At 60.2% G+C, this 16,508-nt stretch overlaps 2 protein-coding genes across 4 annotated transcripts in view; one reads left to right on the top strand and one right to left on the bottom strand.

The window, feature by feature from the left end:
* Positions 1-5,005: 5,005 nt before the first annotated feature.
* On the top strand, positions 5,006-10,402 carry LOC126038124 (5-hydroxytryptamine receptor 3A-like). Its single transcript, XM_049799367.1, is given in 9 exon segments — positions 5,006-5,072; positions 7,069-7,232; positions 7,411-7,455; positions 7,808-7,917; positions 8,504-8,673; positions 8,899-9,059; positions 9,307-9,517; positions 9,697-9,992; positions 10,190-10,402. Coding segments are annotated over 9 exon segments (1,437 nt in total).
* A 3,010-nt stretch (positions 10,403-13,412) lies between these two features.
* Positions 13,413-16,508, bottom strand: part of ZBTB16 (zinc finger and BTB domain containing 16) — a 65,083-nt gene continuing 61,987 nt past the window's right edge. For all 3 annotated transcript variants that reach the window (XM_049799343.1, XM_049799344.1, XM_049799345.1), the window contains exon 7: positions 13,413-16,439. In XM_049799343.1, coding sequence (XP_049655300.1) covers positions 16,210-16,439 — 230 coding nt within the window. In that variant the 3' untranslated portion in view covers positions 13,413-16,209. The remainder of the gene's footprint in view (positions 16,440-16,508) is intronic.

Here is a 16,508-nt window from a genome sequence, read left to right as displayed (position 1 = left end):
TATAAAGATAAACCCAGCCTCGTATTTTTAGCTCTGGCTTTGCCAAGGGCATGTATTATGTTTAGCAGCCTGATCAATGCCACAGTGACTACTTAGGGTGCAGGACAGATACTGGAAATCTGTTTGCAGCGTCAAGTGCGGCCAAAGCGCCATTACGTCAAAGATAATTTACTACAGGGGGGATTGTACACCCTCAGACAAGGAACGAGCTGAAGGCCTGCCCTTACCCTGCTCCTTCCATGTCCCGAGATCTTTCCATACAGCTTTGTCTTAGCAGAAGGAAGCAACTTGCACTATAGGTGCTTTAAAAAAACGTAAAAAAATCCCTAGAATGGTGTATTAGCACTAGGGGAACATGAGTTGCAGGGAATTGCGGTGGGTACCAAACGCTCACGCTGGAGATGGCAAAGGATCTGCAGAAGGAGGAATTTCTCACCTGGAGTTCCAGCCTCCATGGCGGGATGAGGGAGATTTTGCTGCCCCTTGGTCGCATCCCAGCTCCAGGTTGCGTGACCCACGACTTGTGAGCTTGCCAGGCGCGGCGTCTTTGCGGTTTCCTCGCAAGGATGCTGTTCCTGTTCTTAAACAGAAACAGTGGAAAGTTGTCGTCTCCCCTTTGGCACGAAACCCACCCCCCAACACAAAAGTCTCGTGCTGGGCTCTATCTCCAGCTCAGCACCCAGAAACCTTTGGCCATGGGGTGGTAGGGACATGGTGCCCATGTGCAGAACTGGCAACGTTCCCCTCAACACCCAGAGCGGCAACCCGGCCGTTGGCAGCAACCTGCACTCAGCTGAGCACCATGTGCTCCCAGCCCATCTCCAGCCACCGTCCCCGTCCCCCCCGGGCCGTCCCCACGTGTTGTGCAACAGCGGCTGACCTCTCCAGCACTGCTGCAGCCCTCCCTGCCTTGCTCTGCATCTGTCTCTGCCTTCTCTCCCTGGCCTGAGAGCATCCCCTGGCCTGGAGCATCCATGGCCCGGAGCATCCCCTGGACCAGCCGTCTTGCCCCACCACCGTGCAGACCAGCTCCCCTGTCCGTGCCACTTGTGGAAGAAGGATGGCTCCATTTGCAGGAGCTTCTTGACTAGGACTTCTCGAGGCGACCCAGCAGGGCTGGGACCCCGGGCCCTGGGGCAGAGCCCAGCTGCTGCTGCTCTGGCTGCGCGTTGGACTCCGACAGGAACAGGAGGGAGGAGGCTTTTCTGCAAGACTTTTTCAGGTATTTTACATCAAAAGCTAACAGCCTTTTCAGCCCAAATTAACCTTTCCAATTTGCTTGAAATCTTTCTCATTTTGTCCAGAAAATGAAGGGAAAAACACCCAGCTGTTATGGCCTACGTTGCTTTATTAAAATCCAGGCTGGAAGTGCTGTGGTTTCTGATTGGAAATACTTCTTAAAAACGACAGCTGCAGCAGAAGAGCTGGGGTGAAAGGTGAGGAAGGCAGCCACGAGATTTTTTTACAGCAAGGTAGCTGGTGCATGCACAGTCCCCACTGCAGACCTACCTTTGGGATGGGGTTTCTGCCGAGAAGGCAGCATGCAGCCACAACAGTGTGGGAGCCCAGCTTCCCTCTCCTGCCCAGCGAGCCTCCAGCACAGGTCTCCTTAAAGAAAATAAAAACAAAAAGGAAAAGATGGTCACACAAGACCAAACGGCAGTCAGGTCTGCTCTCAGCAAGGCAATTCCTACCTAACCTTGGGTGATACCGTGCCTGCGATGCATGGCTGCCGTCCCCGCTTGGGATAAGCTGGATCTCCTTCATTAACAGCAATGGGCTCCAAATACCTTTTCGTGCTTATTATTACCTGGCTTTAATGGATAATGAAACGGTGGCAGAATATTGCTAACACTTGAAGGGTGTCTAATGGAGAAAAGGACTGAAGGAAAGCGCTCCCCTCCCTTCGCCAGGGGTTTTAAAGTTGTCGGGCTCCTTTGCTGGTGGCTCGGTACCTGCCAAGGGTGATTTTTAGCCACTCTGTGGGCGACCTGTCCCCTCCACTGCTGGTGGTCAGTGGAAACCCCCCCGGCACACACTCCCAGCGTCGTCCTCCTCCTCCTTACCACAGATCTAGCTGCTGAGCAGTGCCCAGCCCCCACATTCACAGTCTGGCACTGCAGACCCAAAATAAAGCACCGCTACCTTTGAGTGTGGCGCAAGTCACCCGGTGGCTGTTTCTGCTTGCGTATGTTAAGCAGATGAGTAAAGCGGCAGTGGGGGCAGGAGGACCCCTCCTTCCTGGGCTCCCAGACAGGCTGTGGCTGCTGCCCTCGGGCTACTGGGCTCCCCAAAACACCCCCCTGCCCTGCCAGCAAGCCATCCAGCTGCTCTCCAGCCCGGACCCCACCTCTGTTTATGCAGAGTTATTTACTTTACAGGTGCGTAATTAGCCAGGCAGTGAGCCCGAGCATTCCTGAGGACCACTGCCCCTCAGGAGGGTCCTGCATCCCCCGGTGCCGATGCGGGGGGCTGCCACGAGTCCGCCCGTGCCAGTGCCAGCAGCCCTGCCTGCGCGCGGTGTTTATTTCATGTCTTGCAGTGTTAAATCATAGCAGACATGCAATTCGGGGGAGCGTGAGGCTCCGTAATGGGCGGCCTCGGGTGTGTGATGGGGCTGGGGCCGGCAGGCAGCCACGCTGCCAGGGCTCCTCCACGATGCTTTATTGCTTTTGACGCTCCAAACACGCTCTGAAAGGCGAGTCCTGGCAGCCCAGAGGAGGGCTGCTTCCCTCTCCAGCCTGCTCTGTGCAGGCAGGCACCACAGCTGAGACCTCCCTCCCCATTCCCACTGCGGTCCCCGGCCTGGCTGCAGCATCCCTGTCCCGCACAGAGCTCAGCCACATGCCTGCCAAAGCCCCCACAGACCCTGGGTGACTCCAGCGGCACGGGGTGGGAGCTGCCGAGGCTAGCGCTGCTGTGGGAATACAGTGTGCAGCGCTGGGGGCACAGGGCTTGGTTTCAGTCCCAGTAAGGGCAGGTTGGGGTGATGGGGGGATGCGGAGCATCGCTTGTCCCACTGCAGATGGGGGGATGCGGAGCATCACTCACCCCATCGCATTGCAGGGACCCTGTGCCTGTGCCCCTGTGCTCTCTCCAACCTCCAAGGTCACTGCAGCTCTTGGCCAAGACCTGGCTTAAGAAGTTCGCTGCTGGCCTAGCCGATGTACCTGCTCTCAGTGTAAGGCTGCCCTAGAAAAAATCCCTTGGTCTCCATCCCAGTACAGAGACGCTGCTGCACCCAGCTGCAGACAAAGCCTGGGCAGGATGGCGGGGGCTGAGCCATGGGAGGCCCCAAACGCCAAGCGCTTCGATTCCCAGAAAAGCAATTACAGCACAGTGGATTACAGGGCTAATAAAATCCTATTACGCCATTTCGGAAAGTAAATCTGATCCGGGCGTTGCCGATTGATATCGGCCGTCCCGCAAAAAGTCCCGCAAGAGCCCCCCGGCGCACGCGTGTAATACGAGGCTGTAATAGATCACGCTAATTAGATATCCGATAACAGGAGGGCTGATAGGAACTACATTAAAATCTCTTTAAGATGAAGACGTCAAACCCAAGGGAGAAAATTCAGAGTTAATGATGCTGCAGCAGAGGCTCTGCTTGAGCGGTCCTCACCCCCTTGTCCGCATCCTGCCTGCTGTGGACGCAGGGGGCTGGAGGAGAGGGGGCAGAGCGGGGCACAGTCCCCGGCACTGCCACGGCACTGCCCGTGATTTTCATTACCCAGATTCAATAAGGGGAAAGAGCTCCAAGCTGCCTGTGCTCCCCGGGAGGTGACTTGCCAGCCGCTAACGGAGCCGAGAAATCAAATTAGCCCCGGCTCTGCTCTCGCTCTCTCCCTGACACCGCTGTTGGCAGCCGAGGGGGAGTTCATCAGGGCCGCGCACTAATTCTTATCTCGTTTAAGTGACTCCACGCTGCCATCTGATGCGATTTGCTCTGCGCCACCGCCGCAGGCTCCCGTCTCTGCCCGCCACTTCCCGAGCACTTCCAGCAGCTGGCAGCTTCGCAGGGGCACAGGCACCTACAACACACAGAAACGCAGACATACGTACGCGAATACACGCGAATATAGGGAACGGGGGTGGGGGTGAGGCTCCCTTGCGGGGCAGAGGGACATTGCCTAACGCCAAGGACACGATGCTCTGACATGGAGGGAAGGATACTGCAGCCTGAGCAGGTACCAGTGCGCAGGCAAGCACTGAACAGATTTTTGCTCTCAATCATACAAGACCAAGCCTTGCTTACAGTCTTGTTTGTCCAAAGGTGTTGAATATGTGGGGAAACCAAAAGGGGTAAGAAGTGCTTTCATTTGCTGAAATTTGCACGCGCCCGGAAATTGCTGCAATGAAAATAGACCCTTGCTTTGGCCCTAGTTGGAGGTGGCCGGGGCAAGTTTGCCGCCCCCGGTCAGGGGTGTGAAGGGCTGCTGTGAACCTGCATCTGTCAGCGCACCCACCTCCAGCGTGAAGGGTGTGAAGGGGAGCCCGGTACCTCCAGAGCCCGCTGGTTCTCTGCTGAGGGAAACCCACCCCGTGCCAGTGCCAAGTCTCTGTAACCTCTGGGACAGACCACCCCCATCTCAGAGGTTTTCCTCCTGACTTTCTGACCCATGAGGACCTTCTGGTGCAGCCCCAGTGCCTGCAACATCCTCTGCCCTCCCAGCCATGCCCCCTACTCCTGCTGCACGCGGGTGCAATGCTTGCACCCCCGAAACCCAGTTTTCCATGGCCAGGTGCCCAGGCAGGGGACGGGGGAGCCCCGGGGGAGCTGGCGGGATTGGGGGTGGTGGCTGGGTGGGCTCCTCTCGCATCCTCCCAGCCTGAAACTTGATGCAGCGGAAGAGGCCGATCGCGAGATTAATTGGGCGTTCTCAAAAACCCGACGGCGGGGGGAAAGTGAGCCAGGAGTGCCGCCTGCCTCCCTGCTCGGGTTCACTCCTCCGCGGAGCCGGCAGGCTGGGCAGGAGGAAGCCAGCGGTGTGGCGGCACAAGAGCCATGATGCCGGCTGCTCTCGGGGTGCTTCTGGCCCTGCTGCCTCTTGCCTCGATGCTGCAGAGCCAAGGTAAGTTGAGGGACCCTTGGGCAGGGCTGGAGAGCTGGGGCAGAGCAGGGCGCTCCCGGCACCATAGGGCATGGTACAATACCTGCCTAAAACCCGAACAGCACTGCACGGCATGCAAAGGCTGCTTTTTAGAGAGACTTTAAGGCTGTTGAAAAGCGACGTACCTGGGAGATGCTCGAGCATGGGAAAGCTCTGGTGCAAGAGCCCGGAGGTGCTGCCTGCCTGGGCGGCGCAGGCTGAACGCCCGCAGCGGCGTTTGAACCCAGGTCCGCGTCGTGGGCTCATCGGTACGGGGCTTCCAAGTACTCTGGAAGCGCGCAGGGTCTGAGCCCTGAGGATAGATATAGAGAGAAACAGGGTTATCTCCTGCCTGCCTGCCTGGCTCTGCCTGAAAGCTTCTGCCTGAGTCCTCCACCCAGTAAAGGGATTTCTCTAATACAATGCTTCATCCCTCATAACGCAGAGCCGGGTTTTGGGGATGACAGCATGCAGAAGTGCTGCCGTGCCTATGGTTTGTAATCTCAGCTCTGCGCGGCGCAAAACCGACTGCCAAAATGTTCACCAGCTATCGTTACTGTTTTCTCATTTAACCTCCCTGGGAAACAGCAGAAAAATCATTGTGCTGTTTTGCACCAAGGCAGCTGAAAGCTTTCAGCAGGTTTGTCACTCGGATCTTTGGACCGGTCGGATACCCCTCTCATCAGGGCATTGTTCCCAACTCCCAAACCTTCTCCTAGAGTTAGCCTGGCAGAGGCGGCAGAAGAGGAGCGGGAGCAATGACTCTCTCACCTTAGTGATGCTGGACGCAAGGGGGTAGGAAGGTCCATGCAGACGCACCCACGTGCCCCAGGGCTGTGCCGAGTTGCACCAGGCAAGTTGCCAGCATGGGTTTGGGGCCAGGCAGACCGGCACAGTGCCTGTGGCAGACACACAGAGCGGCCGGGACAAACCCAGCCCAGTCCTCCCCTTGAAAAGCCATTTCTCGGCTGCCAGAGCATCCTGACCCCAAGCTCAGTGGCACCGGCACAAGGAGGAGGAGCACTGGTTCGAGCCAGCTGCCACCAGCTGCAGCAGGAAGGGCCGCTTGGCCCCAGCCACGATGTCAGCAGTGCCTGTTTTCCTCCCCTTGCTCTAATTGCTGCCTCCCACCCCCCCTCACCACCTCGGTTGGCGCACGCCTGCCTGGGCGAGGGTCATGCGCCCGGCCGGCTCCCCGGCATTACCGATCGTGTGCAGTGTTGGAGGGGCTGAGACTGCTGGTTGGTTTTTTTTTCAGCTTCAAAGACAGATTAAAGTTCCCTTCCCAGCAGCTTTTCCCAAGTTCCCGCAGATCTATTCCAATTAGTCCCTTTCATTAGGCGTGAATTGGACTCTGGGGCTGGGTGTGCTGCAGAGCAAAGCCACAAGCGGGGCTCTGCCGCCCTGGCTTGGCTGCGGCATCACCGGCTGCCTTGCAGCGAGGACGCGGGTGCCGCGAGCAATTTGCTCTGCGATTAATGCTGCCGGCACCAGCCAAGGGATTGTTTCCTCAGGAAACAAATGCTGAGATACCTAATAAATGCATTTAGCATCCCAGTTCATCTCTAACCTTCACCACCTCCACCTGCACAGCAAAGAAGAAATACCCCTGGAAGCAGTGAGCGGTGGGAAACTTATCCGGGGGCAGTGAGTCCCTTGTGGTCCCCCGCTGCCTTAGTCCTGGCATCCATTGGGAGAGGCGGAAGATGGCAGCCCTGCCTTCCAAGGCTGGGGGAAGGTCACAGCCCCGTCCACCTATGCAGCAGAAGATATTAATAAGACGTTAGGTGATGGTTCTGGCGGGCAGCCTTGTTTCCCATCAGGATGCTCCCATTCACCTTTGATGGGAAACCCCAACTGGTAAGTGAGGGATGGCAGCCAGCAGCTTCCCGTGGTTCGTGGCACGCCCCCAGGCAATTGCAGTCACTGTCCCCGTGCGAGCGGCCCTCCATCCCTCCTTCCTTCCCTCTGCTGGCAGGTACCCGGAGGGGGGGCTGGATGCCAGAGCCCACCGAGCCTGCCCTGCACCGGCTGTCCCACTACCTGCTGGCCCACTACCAGAAGGGTACCCGGCCTGTGCGGGACTGGCGGACAACCACCAACGTGGCCATCGACCTCATGGTCTACGCCATCCTCAGCGTGGTGAGTCCTCTGCTGCAATCCCGCATGGGGTGGGGACAGCTGCCTTTGGTGTGGGCAGCTTCTGCCTGTCCACAGCAAGGAGAATGGTACCCAGTGTGCGGCATCCTCCTGGCATGCTCTGCCCATCTTCCAAAGTGCCAATACCCCCCTGTGCTGACACCGTGTCCTCTTCTTGCAGGATGAGAAAAACCAGGTGCTGACCACCTACATCTGGTACAGGCAGGTGAGCAGATGAGACCATGCAACCTCAACCCTCCCTTGCTGGGGCACCCCCTGGTGCTGAGCACCCCTGCAAACACAGGTTTTTCTGTTGGGAGAGACATGCAGCCCTGCAGGAATGCAGCAAGGCTGAACCCATCTCAGGGGATGACCTCCGTAGGGCACAAACCTGAGGGCACAGCTTTCGTGTTCCATGCTTCAGCCCGTTGGGTGGTGCGATAGCCGGAGGACAAGCCTTTCCTTCCCAGGGATGGCGTTGAAGATTGGTTCCCGTGGCAGGGTGCTGGTCTGGGCTTTGTCATGCCGGTAGGGCTGGAGGGACCTCCCCCTCCAAGCCCCCTCTCTCTTGTCCCCAGCACTGGACAGACGAATTCCTCAGGTGGGACCCGGCGCGCTTTGACAACCTGACACAGATCTCCCTCCCCGCGGAGAGCATATGGGTGCCTGACATCCTCATCAATGAGTTGTGAGTGTGGCCAAAATCTGTGGGGGGAGAAGGCCTGGGGCTTAACCCCTCTCGCCCACTGTGGGCACGTGCCACCCCACGCTTTGTATTCCTGACACAGAGCTGGCAGCCTCCCCGCATCGGGCGAGCTGCAGATGGGGAACGGCTCGGCAGTTGGGCTGTTTCCAATGCTGGCTAACTGCAACCATCGGTAATTACCCGCGCCGTGCCGGGGGTGGGATCCAGATAGCTGGAGAAAGGCTTTGTGAAGGCAGCACAATGCCAGGGCAGCTGTGGAGCTGCCGGCCCTTCCTGTGAAGCCAGCCGGTGTCCTTCCCGCTCCATGGGGATTTAAGGTGTTCCCGCCGGCTCCAGAAAGCCCCGGGGCAAGGACACAGAAGCTCCTTGGGCTGGGAGGGGCAGCGGCCCGAGCAGCACAGAGGAGATGCTGGGCAGGCATGCCTGCATGGGTATTGCCAAAAAAGCAGATGGTGGGGTGGGCAAAGCCCTGGTGCCTGGGCAGCTCCCCTCCTAAACGCAGCTCGGTAGGAGTCCCTCCTGCCCAGAGTACTCCCCAGCCTTGCTCTCTGTCCCTTGTGCCCCCCAGTGTGGATGTCGGAAAGTCCCCCCATGTCCCCTACGTCTACGTTGGCCACCACGGGGAGGTGCAGAACCTCAAACCGATCCAGGTGATGACCGCCTGCAGCCTGGACATCTACAACTTCCCCTTCGACGTCCAGAACTGCTCGCTCACCTTCACCAGCTGGCTGCACCACAGTGAGTGCCGGGACCCCCCACGGCCGAGGAGGACTCGGGGGGAGCGGGCGGGACCTCCGCCGGGCTGGAGCTCCGTGCAGAAGGCGACTCGTCCCTCTAGATGGCCCCAGCGGATCGGGGATGCGTGCGGGGAGGGCAGGCACCCAGCCCGGCGTGGGGGTGCCGGCAGCTGCCGGCGTTTCGGGCCGGGCACCCCTGGTCCTCACCTCTCCTCTGCCCCCCCAGTCCGCGACATCAACCTCTCGCTGTGGCGGCAGCCGGAGCTGGTCAAGTTCGACCGGAGTGTCTTCATGAACCAGGGCGAGTGGGAGCTGCTCTACGTCCTCAGCCGCTTCCAGGAGTTCAGCGTCAAGAGCAGCGACAGCTACGCCGAGATGAAGTTCTACGTAAGGGCCTTCGGGGATGGGGCACTAGGGAATGGCTTTGCCACCGTCCCTGTCGCTCCATCACCCGGCTGCTCGGTGCCGCAGTGCTCCTGCCTGTGGGCAGGAGGCTCCCTGTGCTGAGCCCTTCCTTTCCTCCGGCTTACCTTAGCCCATCCCACCATCCTCGCCTGCCTTGGCAGAGAGCCGCACCAGCTCCAGCCCTCATCTCCACCCTTCGCTGAGCCTTCCCTGTCTCTCTGTTCTGCAGGTGGTCATCCGGAGACGCCCCCTCTTCTACACCGTCAGCCTGCTGCTCCCCAGCATCTTCCTGATGGTTATGGACATTGTGGGCTTCTACCTACCTCCCAACAGTGGCGAGAGGGTCTCTTTCAAGATCACCCTCCTGCTGGGCTACTCGGTTTTCCTCATCATCGTATCCGACACGCTGCCGGCTACTGCCGTTGGCACCCCGTTGATAGGTACGGCGGCACTACCTGCCAAGCCAACCACCACAGCAGTCCTGGGCCTGGAGCAGCAGGAGCTGCTGCTCTGGACAGAGACCACAGGTCCCTAGCAAGGTGGGCGGGCAGGACTTGCTCAGGACCATGCTCCGTGTGGGAGCCTTTGCAGGCCACTCACCTTGCTGATGTCTCCACAGGCATCTACTTTGTGGTGTGCATGGCACTGCTCGTCATCAGCCTGACGGAGACCATCCTGATTGTGCGCCTGGTGCACAAGCAGGACCTGCAGCCCCACGTCCCTGAGTGGGTGAAGCGCCTGCTGCTGGAACGAGCCACCGTCCTGCTCTGCATCCAGGATGGGAGGACATTCAGCCCAAGCAGGACACAGAGCTCAGACATCTCCAGGGAGGTGGAGAACAATGACAGTGCAGGTAAGGGCTGCACTGAGAGGGCCCATAGGAACTGAAGGAGACTAGGCCCTACGTAGCCATCTGTGTCTACGTAGCCCCTGTTTGCACGGTGATCTGGATGCCCAGGTCACCCACAGAAGCGCCAGCTTCCCCTCTAAAGAGATTTTTTGCACTTGCCTCTCTCGACCCCGCAGCCAAGCTGAGCCACCACGGCTGTGAGGACCCCCGGGAGTGCGAGGCAGCGGGGGCCGTGAGGCCCACACCAGCCTTTGCCGGCCAGGCGGAGGGCTCCTCGCTGATGCACAGCGTTCTGCGTGAGATCACCGCCATCCGCCAGTTCCTGGAGAAACGCGAGGAGTTTCGCGACGTTGCCCGCGAGTGGCTGCAAGTAGGCTACGTGTTGGATGTCCTGCTCTTCCGGGCGTACCTGGCAGCCGTCCTGGCCTACAGCATCACCCTGGGCACCCTCTGGTCGGTGTGGCGGGACGCCTGAGCGGTGCCCGCCTCGGGGCGGCAGGCGAGGCGGGGACCCCGGACGCTGCCCCTCGCCTCCAGGCCTCGCTTCTCTTTGCTGACCCAGGCTGGCGCGTCCGCCGCCAGCCCCGCCAGCCCCCCAGCAGCCGCATCTGAGCACGATGGCGGAGCTGAGGAGGAACGACCCAGCTTCGCCGACCCCTGCCCCAGCCTTCCAAGCGCTTCCCCCCCCGACCCGGCCCCGCCAGCGGCCCCGACCCGGCCCGACCGGCGGCCGCCGCCGCCTTCAGCACCGCGGACAGCGGCCCCGCCGCTGCCGCCCGCCGGGGGGGTCCCCGCCGCCCCCGGGGGTCCCCTACCCCTCAGCCCCGCTGCCCTGGGGAAGCCCCCGCCACCGTGCACGAAGCACCGGGGTGCGGGGCGCCCACGCGCCTGTGTCCCCTTCTCCGTTACTCGCCCTGCTCGCTGGGCTCCGCAGGGCTCTGTGTTTCCCCCACCCCGGGCGGGCCCCCGGGCATGCTTGCCCAGCCCTACAGTCAACCGGGAGTGAAGCAGAGCCTGACAGTGGCAAACGAAGCGGGGTGCGAGGGGGGACTGGTTCCGTGGGCACGCGGTGCTGGAAGAGACCTGCGGGGTCACCGGTGGCTGCCGTGGCTTTGCTCGATCTCCCCTTGCTCCCTCTGGGGGCCCCTGCCAGGGCAGAGGCAGGAGGCTAAGAGGAGAGGAGAGAACCGCTGGCTCTATCCCGGAGCAGGGACCCCAGCCCAAACTGCAAGGAGTGGATCTGCCCAATGCAGTACCCGCTCTCGTTTCAGAGCTGGGGGCGTCAGAGGCTTGTGACAAGAAACATTGATGGTGTTTTCAGGGTAGCCCCCAGCCCTGCCATGCTTGCCCAAGACCCCATAAAGGCACAGCTCGCTCTTCATGCTGGTAACATACCTGAGCAACCGGCGCTGTCCTCAAAAGCGCTGGAGATGGCGGGAGGGCCCATCCTGTGCTCTAGGAGCATCTCTGCCTATGGTCGGGCTGTGGGTGGTGGCAGAAAGGCGGGTTGGTGGCACCCAGCTCTCCTACGTCCACCCCCAAGACCACCGGCCCCAGACCAAGGGCCCCGCTCGCTGTCCCGGAGCCGTCACCTGCAGGAAAACTCCCTGCCGAGTGACAGGGGTGCTGAGGACGGGTGGAGCGGGCTCCTGCCGGCGCCGGCCCACGCTAATGCGCTGATGGTCTGTAAGTGGCTGCCTATTGATGAGGTGTCCAGTTAAAGAGTTCGTGAGACACTAAATCAGCCCATTGATCCTGCCGAGATCGATGGTGCTACAGACCTGATCACTGCAGCGGGCAATTAACACCCTCTGGAATGAGCCGCCTTCGTGTAACATCAAACGCTCCAGCAGACAAATCCAATGGGCCCATTGACCCGGGCGTGCGATGCCGCCCAGCCTGCACTGTCGAGGAGGGGACGGGGCGGCAGGACCCCCGAGCCAACCTCGCCATCCCTCTCCTGCCCGCCGGGACCCTGGATGCCCCTCAGGGAGGACCCACCGCGAGATGCTCACCTGTGCCGCCGCATCTCGTGGACCACGTCAGTGGCCGTGTGGCCGCTCGGTCCTCGTCCTTCCCTGTGCTAGGAAGCGGTCCCACACCCAACCTAACCCCCTCAGCCAGCCGAGCGGTCCTTTCCCCCAGAAGAAGAGGCTGCCCATGCCGGAGGACGGATCTGGGTTCTCCCTTTGCCCTCTCGCTGCTTTGGGAAGCGCCGCGTGCAGGGAAAAGTTCCAGGCATCTCTCTGAGAGGAGCCTGGATTTTCCTCTTTAAAAAAAAAAATAAAGAAAAATCAATAAATCTGAATCTAATCTCCTAATAAAGGTTTAATGAGGACATAATGTTGATGGAACAGAACATTGTTGCAGCATAATCGCTCCCAGCTGCTGCGCGAGTGTGCAGACAAAGGCCCGGTCCTATGACAATTTCCCCGTTATCATAATAACGCCTTTGTACCAGGCCAAACGCCGGAGAGGGGTTCCATCCTCCCTTCTCCCGCGGATGCTGCAGCCGGCAGGTCGCTTGCAGCAGGGCCACCTCTGCTTGCTTGAACCACGAGCAAAGCTCTTCCCCGCTTGCCCAAGGCCTCCCCTGAAAAGCCGTGCTGGGGGGGAGCGCTGGGAGGCAGGGACCACGACCAGGACCTCGGGGTGGGTGCGCAGCCCCCCCAAACCCACCAGGAAGCCCCAGGGCATGGGAGGACCCCGGCCTCGACACCAGCGCACACGGCAGCCTGGCCCACATCATCCAGCCCTGGAAAAAAATAAGCGATGCTTGGCATCCAGCGACTCCAACCGCACCGCAATTAATGTTTAACGGCACCGTGACACCCAGGCGGGTGGCAGACAGCACCCGTGGGGCGTGGGCAGCACCCATGGGGCGCGGGCAGGGCCGGACGATGCCGGCAGCACCCGCCTGGCCCCGCCGCAGCGCGCCGTACAGTGTGCCGCAGCACAAAAGGAGTGCAGGCGCTGCTGTTAATGTAGTCAGTAAATAAATAAAGGAGGGCTTAAGCTTAGTGTACAGCAATCAGTCGAGAACTACAGGATAATTAACGCAGCGGGGGGCCAGACTACTCTGCAGTCAGGTTTAAATGAACGAGTTCACTTTCATTGAGGCAAACTTGCTCAGCTCCCTGGTGAGCCGTGCAGGCAGGCAGGCAGCGGCGCAGGCCGCAGGCAGCGTGCCGGGGCACGGGGAGGCACGCGTCCTGGGACAAGGGACGCGGGTTTGCTCCCCGTCCGCGGGGACGTCGGCATCCCCGCATCCCGGGGGCACCCCCCACCCATCGGGGCTGGTTTAGGGATGGGACCCCCCGCCGCAGCCCCCAGGGAGCCGAGCAGGCACCCCCGAACTCACCACCACGGGTCCCCCTGCGGCTTGCCCCGAGCCGGGGAGCTGCGTCCTTCCTTCTCCTCCTCCTCCTCCTCCTCCTCCTCCTCCCGGCAGGCATGGGCACAGGAACAGGAGACGGCAGGCCGAGACAACGGAATTAACTTTATTGGTTGTTTTTTTGCTTTCTAACTGCAGATTCAAGGTATACAACTGAACATTGCTATTTTCCTTATGAGACTTATAAATAAAAATACAAAAAATGTTCACTACAAAAAAATCTACCGTTAGTAGGATGTAAAAAATATTCTCTTTGCTATAGAAGGCACGAACTTCACTTAGTGACACATGGAGAGAAAAAAACCTGCAGCAGTATATTCTTCTTTTTTTTTTTTTGTCTTTTTTTTTTTTTCCTCTGTCAGAAACACTGAAGTCTTACAAAGAAATGCATCTGAATCTACACAGGACGAAGGCAGATGCGGAGAGCTGCAACTAGGAGACACCACAACTGGTTTTTTTTTTGTTTTTTTTTTTCTTTTTCTTTATTTTTCAGGAAACTTTTAGCTAACGGCATCTGTGGCTAGAGGACAGAGAGGACTCGCAAGCAGAACCGCAAGGGAGCGAACGGTGAGGGGAGAGGGAGAAAGTCGTACAAAAAATAGGAGCCGATAGATACTCTGAGAAAACCAAAGGGGAACTTGGGCACCTTCTGCGCCCGGGCTCAGAGAGGTGCTGAGGTAGACGGAACGAGGACAGCGACGGACCCGAACCACGAGCGGCAACACAGAGCAACGGGACGGGCAGGCGGGCGCTCACGACACCGACGACAAGCCAGGGGAGAGGGAGCCCGGGGCCGCGGGGCCCTGCGGGGCGCTTGGTCCTCACTGCTATGATACACATATATATACTTATATATATATGGAAGGGCGGCGGGGGCTGCGCCACGGCTCGCCACGCCACGGCAAACAGATGCGGGGCCGCACGCCCGGGGCACCGCGGCGCGGCGTGGCGGCATCGCTCCGACACCGATCCCAACGCCGTCGCAGCCGGGAGGCTGCGGCACTGAGGGAAGGAGGGAGGGAGGGAGGGGGACGGTGGGATGGGAGGAGAGGTTAAAGCAAAAAAAGCCACACGAGCTCGGCCGTGTGCTCCGTGGCGCCCAGGGCCGGCATCACCGGTGCACCGCAGGGAGCTACCATGCGCGCGCGCCAGAAATTGCAGCAACTTTCCGTGTGAAAGAACCGGGTTTTTTTTTTTAATATTTTTTCTTTTTTTTTTTTTTTCTTAGGCACAACAATTAAACGAGCCATTCTCCACAGTCACATCCCGGATGGTACAACAGCGGCGTCCACCCTGCGCAGAGCAGCAAAGGTCGCACGTGCACGCAAAGCTGGACCGGGCTGCGAGGGAGGGTGCTGCTCCCGCAGCAGCATCCCTGCTCGGCACCAGGAGAGGTGGGACGGGCACCCCAAACCAAGAGAGGCCATCAGCATCCCTCCAAAGCACATCCAGAGGCCGTCCCACTCCTCCCGACTCTTTTTCCCCCGCTTTTTCCCCAAACGCAGCAAAATGACAAAAAAAAGCTGCGGCTGCGAGCACTGCGCGGGATGGAAACCGCAGAGCCAACTTCTGCAACCGCAAAGGAGAAACACAACAAAAACGAACACAAGAGGTAGCTTCAGAACCGACGCCCCCGGCCCCGCGGGGCCAGGCAAAAAATACCAGTTTTGGTAAGGATAATGCACAACGGGAAGCCGGCAGGGATGACGCTGCCGCGCCGCCCCTCCACCGCCAGCGCTGGGCGTGCGGCTCACGCCTTCCCAGCCACGCCGCCCCCCGTCCCCCCCAAATCAATAAAAGCTCATGAGGTCACAAAAAAACGAGGTAATTTCAAGTAAAATGTGCTAAATGCGGAAATATTCCAAAAGAAAGTTCAGAGAAACCGAACGAAAAGCAAAAAAAGCGGCGAGCGAGGCCGCCTGCCACCGGGCACCTCTTGCTTGCGGGCTCCTGCAGCTGAGGCTGGGCAAAAAAACCACACTCGGCACCTTCCAGGCGCCCCAAATTAGCAGGAAAAAGAGGATCCCCCCCATTCGGAGCAATGCCGCGCACCGGCGGCACCCCACGCCGGCACTGGCGTCGACCGTGCATCACCAAACCAGCTGCGTCTCACTGCGGGGGGCTTCACCCGAGCCCCCCAGGAAGGCAGGGAAGGAAGGGGAAATGCATAGAGAGGTCTTTGGTCAGGGGGAGGGCAGCAGCCGCCAGGCGCCCCTCGCGCCCGCCCGGATTCCAGGCAGCCCGGCAAGGCAGCCCAGCTCACAGCCGGTTCCCTACCCCAAACACCCTCCTCTGGCCAGGATCCCCCCCCAGGGATGCCCTCGCCAAAGCGCTTACAGCTCCCTGGACGCCGGCACTCTCCCACCCGGGATGCTGCAGCCTGGGAGGGCAGGAACCCTCCCGAAATGGGGGCTGAGCCCCATGCGGAGCCGTACCCCATGCGTGAGCTCGGGCTCTCAGCAAGGGCATCCACGGCGGGGCCTACGCGGTGATAGAGGACACCGGAAATTAAAGCCTTCCCATATGCACGCTTTCGGGGCGGCGCGTCGTTCCTACGTGGTCTTCCCAGCAGCGCCGGTGGCCGGCACCAGTGGTGACAGAGGGGCCGGTCGGGGAGCGAATTCCCTGGGGGCCGCGAGGGGCGAAAGCTGCCCCGCAGTGAGGGTGCAAGGGCAGCGGGCGCACGAGCAGCCGGGGAGGGGGGCGCGGATGGGGCTGGGGAAGGGGCCGGCGCATCCCCCCGCCCCGGCGCAAGCCGCAGGATCCTTCCGGCGAGAAGCAACAAACGAGAACCGAAAACAAACAAGGCCGTGGACGCTGCGGGTTCGGTGGTTTTTTTTTTGCCCAGTTCTCCGCCACTCGGCCCCGCCGCCCCTGCGCCTCCTCCCTCAGACGTAGCAGAGGTAAAGATAGGTCTTCTCTATCCGCCAGTCGGTGGGGATCTCCTCCGGCTTGTGGCCCTTCATGTGCTTCTGCATGGCGGAGAGGCTGGGGCAGTACTCCAGGCAAATGGTGCACTGGTAGGGGGAAGCGCCGTTGTGGGTCCGAAGGTGTTTGATCATGGCCGAGTAGTCCCGGGAGCGCTGGTGGCACAGCTTGCACTCGAAGGGCTTCTCGCCTGCGGGAGATGGGGAGACGGGGGCGTCAGCGGGGGCTCAGGGCCTCCAGGAGGTAATTAACTGCCCGG

Source organism: Accipiter gentilis, chromosome 5 (genome assembly GCF_929443795.1).
Source record: "Accipiter gentilis chromosome 5, bAccGen1.1, whole genome shotgun sequence".
NCBI classification, from domain to species: Eukaryota; Metazoa; Chordata; class Aves; order Accipitriformes; family Accipitridae; genus Astur; species Astur gentilis.
This window is presented reverse-complemented; position numbering and strand designations above follow the sequence as displayed.